The sequence below is a fragment of the Heterostelium album genome (genome assembly GCF_000004825.1).
Source record: "Heterostelium album PN500 unplaced genomic scaffold PPL_scaffold6, whole genome shotgun sequence".
Taxonomy (NCBI): domain Eukaryota; phylum Evosea; class Eumycetozoa; order Acytosteliales; family Acytosteliaceae; genus Heterostelium; species Heterostelium album.
The window spans coordinates 642,589-662,610 of NW_008805068.1; the positions used below are offsets into that span (position 1 = coordinate 642,589).

At 31.9% G+C, this 20,022-nt stretch overlaps 9 protein-coding genes across 9 annotated transcripts; 3 read left to right on the forward strand and 6 right to left on the reverse strand.

The window, feature by feature from the left end:
- Positions 1 to 242: 242 nt before the first annotated feature.
- On the forward strand, positions 243 to 3,749 carry PPL_06833 (uncharacterized protein; the record flags this gene model as incomplete). The annotated part of the gene is made up of 5 exons (XM_020577684.1): positions 243 to 257; positions 404 to 1,667; positions 2,031 to 2,279; positions 2,776 to 2,948; positions 3,030 to 3,749. The coding sequence occupies 5 exons, from the start codon at positions 243 to 245 to the stop codon at positions 3,747 to 3,749; spliced, it is 2,421 nt and encodes an 806-aa protein (XP_020432132.1).
- Positions 3,750 to 3,842: 93 nt separating this feature from the next.
- On the reverse strand, positions 3,843 to 4,904 carry PPL_06834 (uncharacterized protein; the record flags this gene model as incomplete). The annotated part of the gene is made up of 2 exons (XM_020577685.1): positions 3,843 to 4,653; positions 4,735 to 4,904. 2 exons carry the CDS (start codon positions 4,902 to 4,904, stop codon positions 3,843 to 3,845), a joined length of 981 nt encoding a protein of 326 aa, XP_020432133.1.
- A 227-nt stretch (positions 4,905 to 5,131) lies between these two features.
- On the reverse strand, positions 5,132 to 6,291 carry PPL_06835 (uncharacterized protein; the record flags this gene model as incomplete). Its single annotated transcript, XM_020577686.1, has 2 exons — positions 5,132 to 6,029; positions 6,101 to 6,291. The coding sequence occupies 2 exons, from the start codon at positions 6,289 to 6,291 to the stop codon at positions 5,132 to 5,134; spliced, it is 1,089 nt and encodes a 362-aa protein (XP_020432134.1).
- Positions 6,292 to 6,524: 233 nt separating this feature from the next.
- On the reverse strand, positions 6,525 to 8,184 carry PPL_06836 (uncharacterized protein; the record flags this gene model as incomplete). The annotated part of the gene is made up of 4 exons (XM_020577687.1): positions 6,525 to 7,374; positions 7,452 to 7,569; positions 7,959 to 8,140; positions 8,177 to 8,184. The coding sequence occupies 4 exons, from the start codon at positions 8,182 to 8,184 to the stop codon at positions 6,525 to 6,527; spliced, it is 1,158 nt and encodes a 385-aa protein (XP_020432135.1).
- Positions 8,185 to 8,388: 204 nt separating this feature from the next.
- PPL_06837 (trypsin-like serine peptidase) lies at positions 8,389 to 12,402 on the reverse strand (the record flags this gene model as incomplete). The annotated part of the gene is made up of 9 exons (XM_020577688.1): positions 8,389 to 8,409; positions 8,755 to 9,685; positions 9,739 to 10,743; positions 10,802 to 10,912; positions 10,946 to 11,090; positions 11,119 to 11,149; positions 11,440 to 11,805; positions 12,135 to 12,258; positions 12,284 to 12,402. 9 exons carry the CDS (start codon positions 12,400 to 12,402, stop codon positions 8,389 to 8,391), a joined length of 2,853 nt encoding a protein of 950 aa, XP_020432136.1.
- Positions 12,403 to 14,068: 1,666 nt separating this feature from the next.
- On the forward strand, positions 14,069 to 14,329 carry PPL_06838 (uncharacterized protein; the record flags this gene model as incomplete). Its single annotated transcript, XM_020577689.1, has 1 exon — positions 14,069 to 14,329. One exon carries the CDS (start codon positions 14,069 to 14,071, stop codon positions 14,327 to 14,329), a length of 261 nt encoding a protein of 86 aa, XP_020432137.1.
- Positions 14,330 to 15,051: 722 nt separating this feature from the next.
- PPL_06839 (uncharacterized protein) lies at positions 15,052 to 16,254 on the reverse strand (the record flags this gene model as incomplete). Its single annotated transcript, XM_020577690.1, has 2 exons — positions 15,052 to 16,035; positions 16,081 to 16,254. The coding sequence occupies 2 exons, from the start codon at positions 16,252 to 16,254 to the stop codon at positions 15,052 to 15,054; spliced, it is 1,158 nt and encodes a 385-aa protein (XP_020432138.1).
- Positions 16,255 to 16,650: 396 nt separating this feature from the next.
- Positions 16,651 to 17,739, reverse strand: PPL_06840 (trypsin-like serine peptidase; the record flags this gene model as incomplete). Its single annotated transcript, XM_020577691.1, has 2 exons — positions 16,651 to 17,506; positions 17,555 to 17,739. 2 exons carry the CDS (start codon positions 17,737 to 17,739, stop codon positions 16,651 to 16,653), a joined length of 1,041 nt encoding a protein of 346 aa, XP_020432139.1.
- Positions 17,740 to 18,386: 647 nt separating this feature from the next.
- PPL_06841 (uncharacterized protein) lies at positions 18,387 to 19,875 on the forward strand (the record flags this gene model as incomplete). Its single annotated transcript, XM_020577692.1, has 3 exons — positions 18,387 to 18,402; positions 18,463 to 18,904; positions 18,978 to 19,875. 3 exons carry the CDS (start codon positions 18,387 to 18,389, stop codon positions 19,873 to 19,875), a joined length of 1,356 nt encoding a protein of 451 aa, XP_020432140.1.
- Positions 19,876 to 20,022: the final 147 nt, after the last annotated feature.

Sequence of the window (20,022 nt, forward strand, 5' to 3'; positions counted from 1 at the left end):
GCAATGTTGGCAAAGTTTATTTATCAATCTTCCTCGTCGTAACTGCGAGGTATATTCAATGAAAGTACAGACTTACTACCTTTAAATAATCCATAATTTCAATAAACATTCATACTTTCACCAGAACAGAAAATCACAAATCTTATATACTATAATTCTTTTCAATCATTTTTTCCATCACAATTGTTCTTTAAGTATCTATAAAAGTCTTTGAATAATTAACTATTTATTTTATTAATAAAATGGAAGGGATCAGAGTAATACACGGGAAAAGAGTGAGAAATCAAAAAGAATTTGTTTTTTAAAAAAAATTTTGGGAACTTCTTATTTGTATTTTTATTTAGTCTTTTTTTTATTAAATATTTATATCTAGATATATATGATGGATTTTATTCAAATTCAGAGTTACCTTTTTAAAAAGATATTCTCAGAGATATTCAGAGAGATACCATGTCATAATAATGCTTTTGTTTCTGACGAAATAAAGACTTTGGCTAATGGATTGGATACCTATCTTACACTGCATCGTAGTAACTTTAATCTTTACTGGCAACTTGGATTGGTTTGCAAGAACTGGATGAATAACTTATTACCTAGACTAGCACAAACATTCCCATTGCGAATCGTAGACAATCAATCATTTAAAAACTATTTAAACTTTCTCTCAAGAGAAACCAACCCATTCAACATATCAACAATATTATTCGATAAAGTACAGTTTAAAAAGATAGAGCTAAGCAATAGTACGAGTAGTAGTATAGGTAGATTATTAGAAGATGCAAAAGTTAGATCAGTTACTTTCAATCAATGCGTGTTTGAATGTAACGAGGTATTCTCATTACTTAGAAACCCAAATGTAAAAGAGATACTGTTAAGAGGTGTAGTATTAGATCCATCTATAATCGATACGATCTCTAATGAGATTGTATCATGTAGTTCGAATCGATCACTTCATTTCGAGATGACCAAGTTCCTGTTAGTTGGTGGATCTTTCAACCTATTTAAAGTACTCTCTCATCCGAACGCTCAGCTATCTTCATTGGTACTACAAAGCTCCAAGTATCAGAATATCAAGCTAACCGATATACTCCAGCTATTCGAACATTCAGCATTATCTTTACTATCAATTAATGGTTTCAAAATCGAAGTGGAATCGACCGAAACAATAGAAGCTACCATAGCCAACCGAAACCAACAAAACATGTCAGCATTGAAGCAATTACATATAGAACATTTAAGCACACCATTGGAAATGAAAGAGTTGTTTTTCAATACGATAGGTAGATGCTTTGACAAAGTCAGCTCGTTGAGACTAACAGGCTATGACTTTAAATCAAAGAATCTAGAACCTTTGCTTACCGATTATATCAGTAGATTGTCACCGACATTGGAACATCTAGGTTTACAATTGGCAAGGATAATCTCAACAGAATCATTTATAACAACCATCAATAACCTTCCTCATTTGAATTCGATCGACCTCTCCAGTTCGTCATTGGAAACCAAAGACCTTTGTAGACTGCTGTCACCAACACTCAAACACATTCCGATGACTCTTATCTCGTGGAGCGATGAAGTTCTAACGAAGCTAGCCGATCGACCAGCCGGACAACTCGAGAATCTTTCACTTCGAACACTGTGGACTTCGCAAGTTCTTATCGATGACAGTATCTTCCGAAAGCTACTGGTTAACAACCGATTGACTACATTGGAGATGGCAATCAATTTGAACACCACCCAACTAGTCGCGTTCTTCACAGCGTTGGGCGATGACACTCGACTTACCAACCTCTCATTCTCCACGCTCACGGTCGACGAACAGTCTGGACCGGTCATTGCACAGTCACTCTTGAGGAACCGTTCCATCACACATTTCGAACTGAATAGCTACAAGGTTGACAGTCAACATTCACTAGGCATCCTGGAGGCAATAGAACAACGACCATCCACCAAGCTCTTGTCACTCTCAGCTATCATTCAAATCCCAACGAATACCCCACAGCTAATCGATCGACTATATACATTGTTAGCAACATCAAAGAGCATTTACGATTTTGAACTTTCGAACGGTTGTATAATTCCCAGTGTTCGACAATTCTTTAATGCTGCAAAGTCAAATAAGAATCTCCAAACACTTAATCTCGTAGATTGTGATAAAACTTTGAAATCACAATTCCTTCAGCTGTTTGAAGAGCAAAACATCAATGGTGCCATTGCCTATATAAAGAACAAGTACTCTTTTTATGAAATAATAATGCATATCGATCAAGATAACAAGAGTTGGTGGAATACCAAAACAATGAAAATAATTTTAATGTAAAATAAAAAATTATAAAATTTTACTTAAAATCACCTCTTTACATATTCATCTGTTCATAGAAACAAAAATAATAACTATTTTTTATTAAAGTTAATTAATTTTTAAGAATCATATGATTTGTAACCACCAGAAATTACCACCTCAGGTAGTGCAAAGAAATCGAACAAAAAAAAAAAATAAAAGAGTAAAATCATCAAAAAAAATCATATCTCACAATCAATTGTAAAAATATCTGTATCGTTTTTTTTTTTTTTCTTTATTCACAAAGATTAAAAAAACGACCTAGGAAACAATGTCATATTATTCTTGTGATTCTGATGTTATTAATCTTTTTTAATCTTTATCTCTTTTCCAAATAGAATATATCTTTTATATAAATATAAAATATCACAAAAAAAAGATGAGGCGAAATCAAGATAAATTAATATATTGTATAGTTTTATTTTTAAATTTAGTTACATTGTTTTTCAGTGTAGAAGCATCTTCACCACCCACACATCTTTATGCATTCGCAGGTCAGCTTGCAGATCAATTCTTAGAGGTTGATCTCACAAGTGGAAACTACACGATGCAAAATGCCTACAATCCTTATTATATTTTTGGAGTCGCAAAGACAACTAGTTCATCTGTAATTATCAACTAATAACTATATTCGGTTTTTTTTTTATTAAATTAATATTAATTTTATTACTTTTCTCTCCAATATTAGATGTTAATCTTATCATCGGATTTTCAATTAAAAGACGATGCTCTTATCAGCTATAACTATGCAAATAAGAGTTTTACAGAGATTGGACATATTCAATCGGAAGTCTATGCCAATATGATCAATCAACCACTGGGGTTCGATGAATCTACTATGCGTGTTATGGCATGCGGACAGACCAAAGATACAAATAATGTTACTATTTTCGTTTGGGATTTCGTTAATAACACTGGAATCACCTATCCACTGCCGCATAAGTTGGTCTATCCTTTCCCGGTTGGTGGCGTCGACACTGGCAATGAAACATACTACGTACTCTATGGACACACCGAGGGTATGATGCTATCGACTTTTCTCTACAATCAACCAGCCATCCCAATGGGAACAACCATTCTCTTTCCAGGTCTAAGGCTAATGACTCCAGGTGTCATTATCTTTGAAGGTCAGGTATACTTTATCGATACAACATTCTACTATTACGATATCTACTTTGTCGACGTTGAATTTGCAACGACCAAACGAATGATTCGTATCAACAACAGCTTTGACAAGATGACCAACGTATTCCCCTTCGCATCGACAAACGAATATATAGTTTTAGTGACATCGACCATCAACGACTCAATAACCTACACCATCTTAAACCTGATAACTTTGGAGACAACCAGTGTTACAACCAACCAAACCATGAATAGACATTCAAACTATGTTGGAGTTTATTAAACAAATAAAATTCTTTTTAAATCTTGGTTGTTCTCTCGATTAGATAAATAAAATGAACAACTAATATATTATATAATAAAAACTGTACAGATATTATCTTTTTATTTGATTGAATTTGAAATAGTTTAAAAAGGGTTCTAGTTCAGCTCTATTTTCATTGAGGAATTGTGGATCGCCATCGAGAACATAGGTTTTATACACATGCCAGAATACTGGATGTGTAACAGAGAGTGCAACATTTCCTACTTCTTTAGTCCCACCAATGTGTATTCCAATAAACTTTTTATCGTATTCACTATCTGCCAAGATACCTCCAGCCGTACCTTTGAATGTTGGACATTGATGAGTAATTACTTTTTCGTCGAATGTCAAAGCTTCACCAATAAATATTGTCTTTCTTTGGAAACCACGTGTATAATTATGGACATCAACATAAAGTAATCCATACTTCATTGATCGCTCACCATACAAGTCGGCAAATTGTTTCAAATCGATATGGCCAGGATATCCCATTACATAGTAATCGGTAGTTTGTTTCTTGGTCGGAATCATTGGTAATAGATATTGCTGGTCTATCGGTGGCTCGCCTTTGAATTGAAGAATCTCTATATCGTTACAAATTAGCCAACTATATAGGTGATCGTCGCTTCCTTTCAAGATGATTGGATCTCTGAATAAAGCATCGAATGCACGACCACACGAAACCAACTCAATACCAAATTCATCTAAATGGGTCAAGTCGATCTCAGATTCAACGGTGGCATCACAACCAAAGAATATATAGACTTTTTCAAAATTTAATTCTTCTATCGCTAAACACGATGTGATAACAGTGTCTCTTTTAATACAGAATCCTGTTTTTGTGTACCAAAAAACTTTATCATTATCTTCTTTTGATCTATATCTAATGTTAAATGAAAATAAAGATGTAAGTTTTTACCATTAACCCAATGCCTATATATATGTATTTATATTAATTTCTTACTTGATGAATATTCTTCCTACAGCGTTTGATGTTGATTCATAGAATTCTTTATGTGGTAATGAAGGAAAAGAAAGTATCTTTGATTTACTATTAAATGTTACTATTTTTCCAATTTTTAAACCTTCATCGTGGAACACTCTTTCTGCAGTATCGTCAAGAAGATTTATCATTTAATACAAAGAAAATGTTTGGTATGTGCTATTTTAAACTTTGAAAGCAATAATTAAAAAAATTTTGTGATAAAAAAAAAAAAAAGTGATCATTTATTTAAATTAATGATACAAAACAAAAAGAAATTTAATTAAATTAATTTAAAATTTTAAAATATATAGATATATTTGCTTGTTGAGTTAAAGTATCATAAATGATCTAATCTTATTACTTTTAATTTTATGTTTTATTTTACATTATATTGCGATAATGTTTTTTTAATATAATCAATATATGGTTTTAAACTATCTCTGTTTATATTTTCGAAATCTTTATCTACAAGTACATATTCTTGATATATGTGACAGAATAGTGGGTGAGTAACTGATATTGCGATGTTTCCTATTTCCTGTGAACCACCAAGGTGTATTCCAATGAACTTTTTCTTTTGATCAAACTCTGCTAGGATGCCACCAGAAGTACCACGAAGCGTAGGACAATGATGTAGTAGTACGTTACGTTCTAAACACAGCAATTTGTTAGAGATACACATTGTCTTATGCTCGAAGATTTTAAATTGATTCAATATTTGGGCGTACTGGATAATAATGTCCATAGGTTCTTTACCATTTATCTCTTCGGGGTATTCGCTAGTGTAATCGCTTAATTCGATCGCATCAGGATATCCCATAACGTAGTGTGTATTTATGGTTTGATTGCTATTGTTGTTGATGATACTTGGTATCATCGGTAGTATAAAGTGGTCGTGGAAATATGTTTTGTCCTTGAATTTAAAAACCTCTATATCGTTTTCTGTAGGCCAGCTGCAAAGTTGAGAATGATTGTCGATTTTTTTCACAAATAATTTCTCTTTGAATATACTATCGAATTCTCTTCCTAATGACTCCAGCTCGTAGAATCCTGGTTTGGCGGTCGCAATGGAATCAGCACAATTTGAGAGAGTTATCTCCTGATCAACCGATGCATTACATCCAAAGTAAATATAGATCTTATCATATCGATTTATATCGGGTGGGTTGGGATCCAGTGAAAGCAAGAGTACATGTCTAGCGGTAATAATAGTATCTCTCTTCACACAAAAACCAGTTCCTCTTGACCATTTTGCTTCGTTATTTATAATAAACCTTTAATTAATTAAATTTTAATATATAATAATATTTGATCATTAATTCCAAGATTGTATTAGCTAAATTACCTTACAAATATGCGTCCTACAGCCTCTGATGTATTTTCATAGAATTCTTTGTTTGTCAAAAGTGGTTTACTCAAAATCTTTGATTCACTATTAAATGTTCTAATATCTCCGGCTATTTTACCATTATCAAAGAATAGCCTCTCTGCACATTTGGGATCTAATACTTTTATATCATTGTTATTTTCTATCATTTTTGATTAAATGATGAGAAATCTATTAATAAAAAAAAAAAACAGTTTTATTTTAAAAAATTTGTGATCTAAAAATTACTCGATCATTTATCAACATATTTTATACTTTTAATCACTTTAATAACCTGTCTGTCTCTTGATTTTAAAATATTCTTTTATTTGAATTTAATATAAATATTTTTACATAATGAAAACATCATTAAGATATCTCAAATATTAGAAAATTTATTTATTTAAAAAGTTTTTTTTGGAGATGTATATTTAAAATAATTTAAATAATCTTCCAAGTGTTTATAGTTTTCTTTAATGAATTGACCATCAAGAACAAAGGTTTTGTAAAGATGCCAGAATGTTGGATGTGTGACAGAGATTGCAAAATTTCCTATTACTGAATTACCACCAAGATGAACACCAACGAACTTTCTTTCATGCTGACTGATTGCTAGAATGCCACCTGATACACCTTTGAGTGTTGGACAATGATGTGATATCACATGATCTCTAAACTTTGCAATTTTTTCTATAAAGATAGTCTTTTTCTCGAAATTACGAGACTGCTGAGACACATTGGTGTAGAGGATAATTAAATTATTTGTGTCGGAAGTTCCGTAGCTCGATACAAAATCATTTAAATTTACGTAGTTAGGATATCCCATAGCATAGTGGACAACTTGGCGGTCATCGGTTGGAAGAATTGGGAATAGAATGTCAATGTCTGTTGGTGGTTTTCCTTTGAACTTGAGAACCTCTAAATCGTTGGGATGCCACGGATGTTGCTTATTGTCATCTCCACTGACAACCAGAGGATAGTTACTTTCAAGTTTTCCATAGGATTCCAACTCGTACATTGTCGTTGGATTAATATTTTCGAGGTCGACCTCACTCTCTGTGGTGGCATCGGTACCAAAGAATATATAGATCTTTTCATGCTTAAGATTTCTTTGCATCTCTTGAGTTTCTAATGGTGCATTTATATTTACAGGATAAGCGGTGACATGAGCTGCTGTCATAACAAGATCCTTCTTTACACAGAACCCAGTTCCACCAAACCATGATAGCTCTTTTTTATTTGGTATCTTAAAACTAAGAAGCAATAAAGAAAACTGAATAAATAAGTTGTTCAAGATTATCATAATAAAAACCAATGTTGTTTATCATACCTTACAAATATTCTTCCAACTGCTTTCGATGTTTTTTCATATGCTTCTTTGTGTGGAAGATCGCCTAATATCTTTGACTCACTGGTGAATAATACTATATCTCCGATAGTTTTTCCATCTTTATGAAGCACACATTCACCACAATTGAAACTCAAAGGAATAGGCGACTTTATTTCTTTCTCCTCTATTGATTGCATTTAAAAATAAAAGTGTAAGAATTATGATTTTTGAAACTGTTGATCAATAAATTTGCAAAAAATCAGTGAATTTAATGATTTTAAAAAAAACAGTTTTTGACACCAATTCTTTGAACTTTAAATTGATTGGTTTGGGTATAACAGAAAAATGCTGTGTATCGGATAATCATTCTCATTATTCCAACTGAGTATTGAGTAGATACTATTTGGGTTATTTTTTCTCTGAAGAAAATATTGGTTAGATTTACATTTGAGACTTAAAAAAATCTGTTTCATTCTTTGATTAGATTTCACTTCTATTATCATATACTTTCTCCACTCTTAGTACTTTCTCTCTTTGGATTTTTGAAATCTTCTTTGGGAACCAAAATTTTATCACTTATCAGGTGTAAAAGTGTGGTCAATGATAGTGAGATTATGTTTTCGTTGGTAGATTCGTCTCCACCCATGTTAAAACCAACGAATTGATGACCTTTGAGACTGAGTATCACACTTCAAACATATTTTTACTCATTGCGAAACACATACAATACCATTTTTTAAAATGTGGTAAAATTAAAAAAATCAGGTACTACTGAGTTCTCCCACCAGACAGTTATTCACCAATCCCAAACAGAAAAGACACCAAAAATAATAATAAAATTTTAATTGCTAAAAATAGAAATTTTTCATTTTCGAAATTTGAACTTTGTTTGATAAATATGATCATTTTGAATTATTTTTTGTTTGTTACTTTGTTTCTAAATTTTATTACCTTTTAACTATATATGTTAAAAGTCAATTAAAGATAGTGAGAAAAACGAAAAAAAATTTACATAAAGCCAAGAGGAATCGTCTAACCAAACGTTATCAAAGTTGAACTTTTATACTCATCAATATCTTAATAGTTCTAAGATTAAAGATTATTTGTACAGATCAAAGAATCAAAATTGTATTTATTTCATTGCTTCTACTATTCGAAAATCATATGAAATATATATTTCACTATATATAGATGCACTATGTTACTGTCAATTTTTAATTATTCTAGTACCTATACAATTGATTATAATTTTAATTTAATCTAGTTAGAAATATGATAATCGTTGAATGTTCATTTTACTTACCTCTGAGTCTAGTTTAAGCAATGATTTTTTTTTAGTTGGTCTTAACAGGGTTGGGTGTGAAAGCTTTTGGTGTGGCTCCTCTGTGATTTGATCCAAAATACTCTTGTGACCTTTATATTTCTTTCCTAGTTCTCTTTCAGTATTCTTATCTTCCAATCTCTTTTGCTCTTCAACCAATGATGAGTGTTTGAATGTATAATTAAAATGATTTAAATAAGGCTTTAGATGTTGAAGGTTCTCTTGAATGAATTGATCATCAAGAACAAACTTTCTATAAAGATGCCAGAATAATGGGTGTGTTACAGAGAGTGCAACATTTCTTGTTTTAGATGACCCACCAAGATGAATTCCAATAAAACTTCTTTGGAATTGGGAGTTTGAAAGAATACCACCTGATGTTCCTGGGAGTGTTGGACAATCATGAAACAATATGTAATTATCCAACTCCACAATATGACCTTTGAATATTGTCTTGAGTTGAAATCCACGTGTACTCGTCATGATATCAATAAATGTGTGTCCTGCATTTTCAATAATTCCATTGAAATCATTGAAGAATTGTTTGAAATACATAAGATTTGGATGTCCGATGACAAAGTGATTTGAAACTAGATAGTTAGTTGGAATTGATGGAAAGAGATATTCTTGGTTGGGTGGTGGTACATCTTTAAATTTGAGCATAATGAAACTGACATCACCACAAAGCATTTCCAATTCATAGATTCCATCAATTTTATCGATATCATCCAAAAATATTTCTCTTCGAATGGTGGCATCATATCCAAAGTAAATATAGATCTTACAATGAATATTGGATTTGGTTGTATCTGGATATTCAAAGAAGTGCCCAGCAGTAACAACAATATTATTCTTCACACAAAAACCTGTTCCATAATTCCATTCTGGTTCGATCTGGTCTGGTAATGTAAATCTAAAAAATGGTTAATAACGATGATGATTATATAAAATAGTTGATATATTTACCTTACAAATATTCTTCCAACTGCTTTTGATGATCTTTCATAATAATCTCGATCTGGTTGGTCTGGTCTGTTAATCTTTGATTTACTGTTTAGAGTAAATATTTTATCGTGATGACCTTCAGCAGAAAATACTCTTTCGTCAATCAATGATATAGATCTTGATGATGTATCTTTGATATGATTTAAATAGGATTCCAATTGGACTAAGTTATCTTGAATGAATTGATCATCAAGAACAAAGGTTCGATAAAGATGCCAGAATAATGGATGTGTGACTGAGAGTGCAATTTTTCCTGTTTCTTGAGTTCCTCCGAGATGAACACCAACAAACTTTCTTTCGTGTTGACTTATTGCAAGAATGCCACCTGCAGTACCTTTGAGTGTTGGACAGCTGTGTGTAATTCCATTATCTTTGAAATTGTCAACTTTGCCAATAAAGATAGTCTTTCTCTGGAAACCACGTGATTCTTTCCTCACATTGATATAAAGGGCCTCCAAATCTTGATCGTTGGTTCCCTTGTAGTCAGATAAAAATTTAGTTAAATCTATGTAACCCGGATAACCCATGACATAGTGTTCGATCTCTTGGTCATTGGTTGGAATCATTGGAAATAGAATGTTGATGTCTGTTGGTGGTGTTCCTTTGAATCTGAGAACCTCTAAATCATTGTGTGTAGGCCATAAGTATCGTTGATCATTGCTACCAGAGAAAACCAAAGGATCTTTGAATGATTGATCAAAATCTCTTCCACATGATTCCAACTCATACATTATCTCCTTGTCTATATTTGTAAGATCGATCTCACTTGTGATGGTGGCATCAGGACCAAAGAATATATAGATCTTTTCGTATTTCATATTTCTCTGCATCTCTTGAGTTTCTATTGGATCATTTGGATTAACAGGATAAGCTAGTACATGGCCTGCAGTCATAACAAGATCATTCTTAACACAAAATCCAGTTCCACTGCACCATACTGGATACTCTTCTTCTCGTACTTTAAAACTATAAATAATGATTAAAAACTAATTCAAATATTATATGTTAAAAGTTGAATACATACCTAACAAATATTCTTCCAACAGCACTTGATGTATTTTCATATGTTTCCTTGTATTGCAAATCACGTCTTCCAATAATCTTTGAATGGCTATCCAATGTTATTGTTGTCGACCTATTGAAATACAAACTGTCAGCTATGCCTAACCTGACGGGTTTAACATCGTCAGACTTTGTTTCATCCTCTTTTTCTTTCAAGGACGAAGATTCAGCTGTGCGTCCGAGACGAACTGGCTGAATAATATCTTCGTAATCTTTTGATTCCTTAATGTCACTCTTTCTACCGAACCAACCTATTATAATTTTGATAGAATAAATAACAACAAAATGTTAATATGTACTGAAAAGATAACTAGTTATTAAGATAAACTTACCTTTTTTAATAAAACCTAGATGGGTATATAATCCAGTATACAACGGTTCACCGTTTGGATCATCTTGCTTCAAGGAAATTGAGTAGCTAAAGTCTCCAACAAATGAAAGAGAACTCTTCACCTCTGCGTTTCCAACGTTCTGAATGTCAGCATTGACATTGATGGTGAAGCTCGAGTTCTTGGTCTCTTTGTAGAGCAAATGGAATTCCATGGCATAGAGTGCACTATCTACAAATCGGTTTGGCTGCTTGGCCCACGCTTTGTATACAACATCGGAGAAGGAATCGATATCTTTGATGGTGACATACTTATGTGTGGGTCTACGAACGATCACCATCAATGACTTCTTATTGTTGGTGGTACATGTAATCTCTGCTCTCTGGCCGGTCTTGAGTGAACCGATCAAGTCACCTTCGATCTTGAATGTATTTCCGATGTTATAGATTTTCCAGTTTTTGACAACGTTATTCATATTCTCGCGTATCTCATAGTTGAATGTTTTCTCGATTTTTTGGAAGTTTGTCAATGCTTGATGAGTATGCACAACTGGTCCAATTCCCTCATTAAAAGTATAGTAGCATCCTGGTTCCAATGATTTTCCACCATCCAATCTCCATGGATGGTCAAAATTTTCCTTAAAAATTTTATTTATTACTTTTTCCATTAATTAATCTATTATTTGTGTACAAAAATATATCAATCAACTAAAAAAAAAAATAAATCCAGAAAATAAAAAAATCGAAAATAAGCAAAGTTTGAGCAAAACTTTTTTTGTATTTTTTTTTTTTTTTTTTATTTATTTAAAATAAAATTATTTATTAATATTATTTATTTAATTATATAATAATTCAGTTTTAAAAAGAACTTTGTCCAAATAAAAAATTATTTAATGGTTATTTTGTTGTAGATATATAAGTTAGCCAAAAAAATAAAAAAATTAAGAAGTTTTGTAGTGGACCTAACACGGGTGGACTCAATAGATGTAGACTCTACATTGGTGGACATAGTAGAGTTGGACCCCATCCAAATAGACCCGGTACTAGTTGTGGATCTAACACAGGTGGACCCAATACATGGAGTAGTGGACCTAATACAGGTGGACCCATTCATGCATACCCGACGTTAGTAGAATTGGACCCATTTCATGCATATCCGACATTAGTGGACCTAGTAGAATTGGACCCAATGCCGCTAAACCAAGAAGGAGTGCGTGAATATTCGTGAATACCATTTCTATGCCATCAAACCATTGTTTGAAACAATCAGATTAGATCTATCAACTAATTTGGTTGCATACTACTGTGCATCCAATGAATTAGCTCATATTCAAGGCGCTAAATATAAGACTCCTCACACAGCTTTTAATCCATATACGATTACATCATCAGAGCGTACTCAGCTCTTTCATTATTTTAATCATCACCCAAATGATCCCTGAAGACTTTAATGATCTTTCATCATTACAACCACACAACAACCAATATTCCTATTTTGCCTCTACTCGGTGGAAATATTGACGAAAGTTTTCATTCTATAGACAACAATGAAATTTTAGATGATCTCAAAAATGGTCTACCAACTCAATGGGAGCAGAACAACAAAGTCGATTTAATAAGACAAAACCAGAATGGTCTTTTAGAGTATGGTTTTTTGATAGCAAAGAAGAAGCAGAGGAACCGAGATATCTTATTTGTATTTGAAATTTAATATATATAATAATCATAACACCGAGATGAGAACTCTCTATCAATAAACTTAATTATATTCAACGTGACTTCGTTTTATTAATTGTTACTTTATATTAAAAGTTATAAATTAGATTTATTTTAATACATGGTAGAAATATTGGAGAGTTGAAATAGATTTGTACTTCTTCGAATTAAAAAAAATCAGGTCGATGATTTTCAAGTAAATCTTTACTTAAAGTTCTCTTTAAATATGACTTCACATTACCATTGGTGTTGTCGGTCTAAGGACAATAAGGTAGCCGCCAATGCAATGCCGGCACCCATCGAACAATATAAATAAAATACACCAACCAATACAACAACAGATAGTAATAGTCAATTATAATTAATTAAATTAATTAAATCAACTAAATAAGAAATAGTTCAAACAACAGATCCAAATAATAATTAAATTAAAATCTGTTGTTTCTAGATTAAGTCATTCAACACTCAGCCGTCAAGCTTCTCAATAATGAATATATTGAGTTTAACGCGACGTAAAAGATTCATTCAATTATTCAGAATATGAAATATAAAAGATATTAAAATTAATAAATAAATAAAAAGATCAAATAAAAGTTAAATTTAAAATTAAAACATTATTTTATAGTATTGTTAAGTTATATGAGAAATGTCAGAACTAAATGAACAAACAAATTATACAACAACAACAACGACAACAACTACAACTAATCAACAGCATCTTCAGATCCAACAACCACCACAAACGATCTAAGAATGAGTGTCCTTGAAAATAAAACTAACAATAACCAAAACTAATCAACCACTTCTTTGTTCCCAGATATCACTCTTACCAAAGCTCGGCCAGATTCACTCCCAACAGATTTATTTAAATCTAGCCTGGCCGTTTCCAAGCTCCTCTACAATTGTCCCAGGTCAGCCGGACAATAAACAATTGGGCTGGAAAATATAGAAAAACATTGGTGTTTTCATTGAACAGAACTTAGATGGGACAATAAGGAGTTTAAGCTGTTGATTAATCTTGGCTGCACTTTGGACAATAACTAAAATTAAATAAAATCAAAAAAAACACTCTTATCATTATTTATTTGATCACAAACACACGAAAATTCTTGACAACCCAATTTTTTATCAAAAAATAATAATTAACTTTTTTTATAAATGAGTACTAGTCATTCAACCAGTTAAATGATCCACAACCAAGGTCTTTTTTGGTGGTTCAGTGTCACGAATGCAAGCAGATTCACTTTTCAAATTACGGTATTTGAAATTATAAGTGACCATCCAAGTATAATAATTACAAAAGACACACAATCTATCTTTGAATTGATTATATCTTTACATGTTCCAACAGATGTCCTTGCAAATACATTCTGGTGCCATCCATCGGTGTATAATGGTGGTAGCTTAAAGAGTTCTTCATTCATTTTCAAATTGATTTATACCTAGAAAATTCAAACGTAGTAGTTGGTGTTTGGACATCTAGATATCCAATGCAATATTTTACTTTTTTGTTGGTCATCTTCATGTGTATCTGATAATATTTAGTTAGGTTAAAAATAATGTGTACACGTATAAAAAAATAAATATTTACCTGTTTGATGCTTGTTAAAGTGTTCCACCAACACTCCAAACTCCAGTTCCAATATCCAGAATTTTAACTCATTTTCTGCCACGTACCCCTAGTCTGTCATTGATTCTGTTTTCAGCCAGGAATAGAAACTATTCCAACAATAATCTTTTATGTAGAAGCACTAAATCCTCTCTTGTAATACGAACTTCATTCCCAATATTGGTATTTTTGACGATATTCATCGATGTGCTCATCAATCTGTGTGGAACTTTACTTTCCACTATAAATTTTGATGAGAGACCTGCCGCAGTTCATTTGGTTTCAAAATATTATGCAACCAAAAAAAAAAAATGGTCGATGGTAAACTATCTTTTTGGTGAACTCAATGGATTGGATTCAATCTTTTTTGACAAGTATGATTTATAAGGACTGGATGACTAACCTGTTGCCTCAAATAAAGAACTGAAAGATTAAAGCCTACATTTGGTGAAATCATTTATTTCGAATTAATAATGAAAACTTTTTTTTTTCCCATATCCAGACCATGAAATGATATTTTTGATTGCACAAAAATGTTGATTGCTCCTGAGTGGTTTCATTAGATAGAACCTAATTCAGAATTCAGTAGAGTTGTTTGATCCAAGTGTTGTTGTAGTTGTTCTAGTTGCAATTGTTCGTACAGATTATGTATTTGTTGCAATTGTTGTTGCATTTGTTTTTGTAGTTGCTCTAGTTGTTGAGGTTGTTGTAGTTGTTTGAGTAAAAATTCTATATAAGGTGCTAAAAGTACATGATTTTTTATGATGAAATCTTCGTCAATAAGAACATATTTCGAATATAAATAAGCAAATAGTGGATGTGTGACTGAAATGGCGATACTCCCTGTTTCGGTGGCATTTCCAATGTGTATTCCAATAAACTGCTGATTATATTGACTGTTTGCTAAAATACCTCCAGAAGTACCTGTAAATGTTGGACAGCAGTGTGACAATACCTGGACATTGGAACGACAAGGGTGTATTGTACCAATGCAAACTGTCTTTTTCTGAAAACCAGCATATGCCTTAAAACAAGCATCAATATAACTGAGTTCATCCTGTTTCAGGCTTAGGGAAAATCTTTTCACAAAGGTATCCATATCTGGGAGACCTGGATATCCCATTACAAAATGGTCTTTTAGCCCCTCTATGTCTGGTAGCTTTGGTATTAGATAGGTATGGTCATTTGGTTTATTTTTGAATTTAAGAAACTGTAAATCATTGTCGAAATACCATTTGAATTGCTGATTACTATTATCGACTCCTCGTACCAACAATGGATCTTTGAATTGATCATGGAACTCCCGTCCCAACGAAATCAATTCATAGACTCCATCACAGTTATCAATGTCGTCCATATCTATCTCGGAAGGTATATGGGCATTATAACCAAAAAACATATAGATATTTATATATTTGCTATCTGGGTTATGAAACACATGTGCTGCTGTCACCACGGTGTCGTTGCTAACACAAAAACCAGTTCCGCACTGCCAAGCATCTTTTTGACCTTTAGCTTTCAATCTAATTACATGTGTCAATATCTTTTAATAAATATAGTATATGTTCGAATAGTTATCATACCTTACAATGATTCTACCGACAGCTTTGGATGTTGAACTATAATTTTGACTATTTGCTATTTCTGGGGGAATTGGTACGATTTTTGACATACTATTTATTGTTCGAACATGTTGTATGTATTCATTTTGAAATAAACCTTTTTCTGCACTTTCTTGTTGCAATGGTTTTATTTCGTTCATTATTAATATTTGCTCAACTTGAAGTTATGAGAGATTCTTAATCATTTTTTGACTAAATTTTTTTATTTTTAATTTTTTTTTTTGCTGATAAAATATCTTTTTAATATTTTAATACACATGTATTCATGAGAATAGAACAATCAATAGTTCATAACGATTGACCATATAGCTCGAAACCTTGGTTTAGAATATAGAACAGAAACATCTGGTGAATGGGATTCCAAACTCTAACATTGATTAGTTTTATAAATCAATGTAAGAGATTTGTATAAATGTATTTGTAAAAAATAAATATTTAAACTTTTATTATTTAATTGTTTAGGTTGTACAATGTAAATTTTATTACTATTAGTTGGATCTTTTTTTATTGACAATTTGAATGGTTGGTATAATTACTTATGATTGAAAATGATTTATATAAGATTGCAAGTGTTGAGCATTATCTTGAATGAATTGATCATCAAGAATATAATTGCTATATACATGCCAGAATAATGGGTGTGTAACTGAGAGGGCAACATTTCCTGTTTCTTGAGTTCCTCCGAGATGAACACCTACAAACTTTCTTTCGTGTTGACTGCTTGCGATAATACCACCTGATGAGCCTCTGAGTGTTGGACAACGATGTGAGAGTATATTATCAATGTATCTGGTAACTTTGCCAACACATACTGTTTTTTTCTGAAAACCACATGACTCTTTGTTCACATTACTATAGAGCGACAGCACGGTATCATTGATTACTCCACCGTAGTCTGACACAAATCTCTTCAATTCTATGTGACCTGGATATCCCATGACATAGTGGTCGATCTCTGTAATAATTTGGTTATTTGGTTCTGGAATCATTGGAAATAGAATGTTGGTGTTTGTTGGTATTGTTCCAGAGAATCTGAGAATAGCTAAATCGTTGGGAGTATCCCACCTGTATCTTTGGTCATTGTCACCAGTGACAATCAAAGAAGGTACATGATTGGAAGGTATTGTGTACGGATAGGTCACCAACTCAAAAATTCTCTCATCATTGTCAATATTTGAAAGGTTGATTTCCATGTCCATGGTGGCATCGGTACCAAAGAATATATAGATCTTGTGGAATTTAAGATTTCTTTGCATCTCTTGAGTTTCTTTTGGTGCATTTGTATCGACAGGATATGCAATGACATGAGCTGCTGTCATAACAAGATCGTTCTTCACACGAAATCCAGTTCCACAAAACCAAACTGGTTCCACCTTACCTGGTTCATTAAAACTAATAAAAAATTAGTATCTTTATTCAATATGAGTGGTTCATACATACCTAACGAATATTCTACCTATAGCACTTGATGTATTTTCAAATGTTTCTTTGTCTTGCACACCATGTTTATTTAATATCTTTGATCTACTGTTAAATGTTAATATTTGTCCGATTGTTTCTCCATTTTCATTGTGGAACACTAATTCAGCAGCATTAGGACCTAAAGAAATGATTTCTGGATCCATTCAATTCTCTTTTGTTTAAATATATATTTAATATGCAGTGATGCTCTTAAAGATTGAAATGAAATGTGAAACAAAAAGTTTAATTTTACAATCATAATGAAAGGTTAACAAACATTACTCAAAAGTGGGAATGAACAATACACAGTCATTCTTTGAAAGTTTTAAAATTGGGCGATATTTAATGCTACAACCATTTTGTTTTTACTTTTTAGTTCTATTTTTAGTATAAATTCCCTCATCTCAATCGATGAGATAGTTTTTTTTTGATTTTTTTTTTTTTTAAGGAGGATTCGATAGAATTCCTTGTTTGGAACATATTTCAGTTTCTTGAATATTCATATTAATCAATATTTTTGATTCTCTGTACAGAAAGACAAGCATGGGTTGTTATAACAGATACTTCTTTACTAAATTGAGTTCCAAACAAGGAATTTTAAGATATTACTATCTCATCCGCAGTTGTATTAAAAGATAAAAATAAAAGGTTAAATGTTTTATCAATGTTGAACAAAAGAGTGGTGTAAATTTAAAATTTTACAAAAAAATTAAAATTTGAAAAAAAAAAAATAACCATGATCAATTTTTTTTAATATATTTTCATCAAAGTTAATAAACAAACTTTTTTTTTTAAATCATATGTATAGTAAATGTCTATTTTTAATAGTAAGTATTATTGATATAATCAATGATGAACTAAGTATACTGATAGTTAAAATTTTATAGATAATAATGAAGGACCACGACCACTTGATCCCAATGATGTGAATGAATTGAAAGATTTTAATGATATTAACAATGGCGTTAATAATAATATAATACCAATTGCAAATATCAATCAGTTTAATGGAGGTAGAGGAGGTGAATTACCTCCAGATCCTGATTCTAATGTAGATGCTTCGGCAAACGGTGTCATTCAAACTGAAAACAATACTGATATCATCGAACTCTATCCAGTCAGCGATAACTTTACATATTTTGGCAGTCCAAGCTCGGTCATACCTGAAACGTATGGCGAGCGATTCACACACAACAATAGAGGAGTCATAGACGGAGATATTTCAATGTTTAACAGCAAGACTGAACTTGTAAACTCAGAGATCACCTCGATCAGTTACAAAAAAGATATAGAAAAGATAGCTAAATCTGTTGGTAGATTATTTATAAGGTAACTTACTCTATATTATTGTAAAATAACTTATTCATTTAACTAAAACAACATGTTTTTTTTTGATCAATAGGTATAAAGATGATAAAGACAATCTATTTTGGTTTACAGGAACTGGATTTTGTATATCTAGAGATAAAGTCGTAACTGCAGCACAACTAGTGAGACCAAAGAAACAAAACAATGATTCGACACTGACGTTGGACAAGATATTCATATTTTTCAAAAGCGATGCAACTGTAGAAGAGGAGATAGAGCTATCGACCATCGAAAGAGAAGAGGATTTCTATGAATTGCAACCAATAGTTGATTTACAACAATATCAAAATCATAAACTGACATACACAAAGAATCAACAGCATTACAATTGGTCGGTGCAACACAGTCTCGAAATTTTGCAAGTTGTTGGTAATGCACCTGCCAATGCCCAATATATTTTACCTGCGTTACCATCGATAGCACATCCGATATTGACCAACTCTGACTCGAACAAATTCTACCTAATAGGCTATCCACTGTATATAGAAGAAGATGAATTTAAGAGGTGGTATAAAGACAGCAGAAACAACATAGACAGAGAATATGAGATTAATTTCAATAATTTATATAAGCTGGCATCGAGATACACCAAAGCATTTCAACGTAAGACCATTTCATTCTCGGAAGTCGCTGATATATCGGACAACGAACTTAGTGCGCATCAAATACCCTCGTTGGCCGGTTGCAGTGGTGGTGTGATCGGTTCTGTAAGAAAAGGAAATCAATTCTTAGGAATTCACATTGGAGGTGTAGAATCTCTTTTTACCAACTTTGCAATCTCTGTAACGCACCCACTCTTTTATGAAATCTACAAAAAATATGTACTATCAGATCCTTCATTCTTGGAAAAACATGAACCTATATTGAAACCATATATTAATTATTGTGAAAACATCTTAATTAATAATAATAAAAATAATAATAACGGTTAATTTTTTAGTTAAATAGTTTGCATATTTATTATTACATGAAAGATTTAAATATCAATAACTGAAATAAATAGGTGTACGGTTTTTTTTTTTTTCGTATGATTTAATTTTATTCTTATTGAATTATCTAATAGGTTGGATAGATACGTT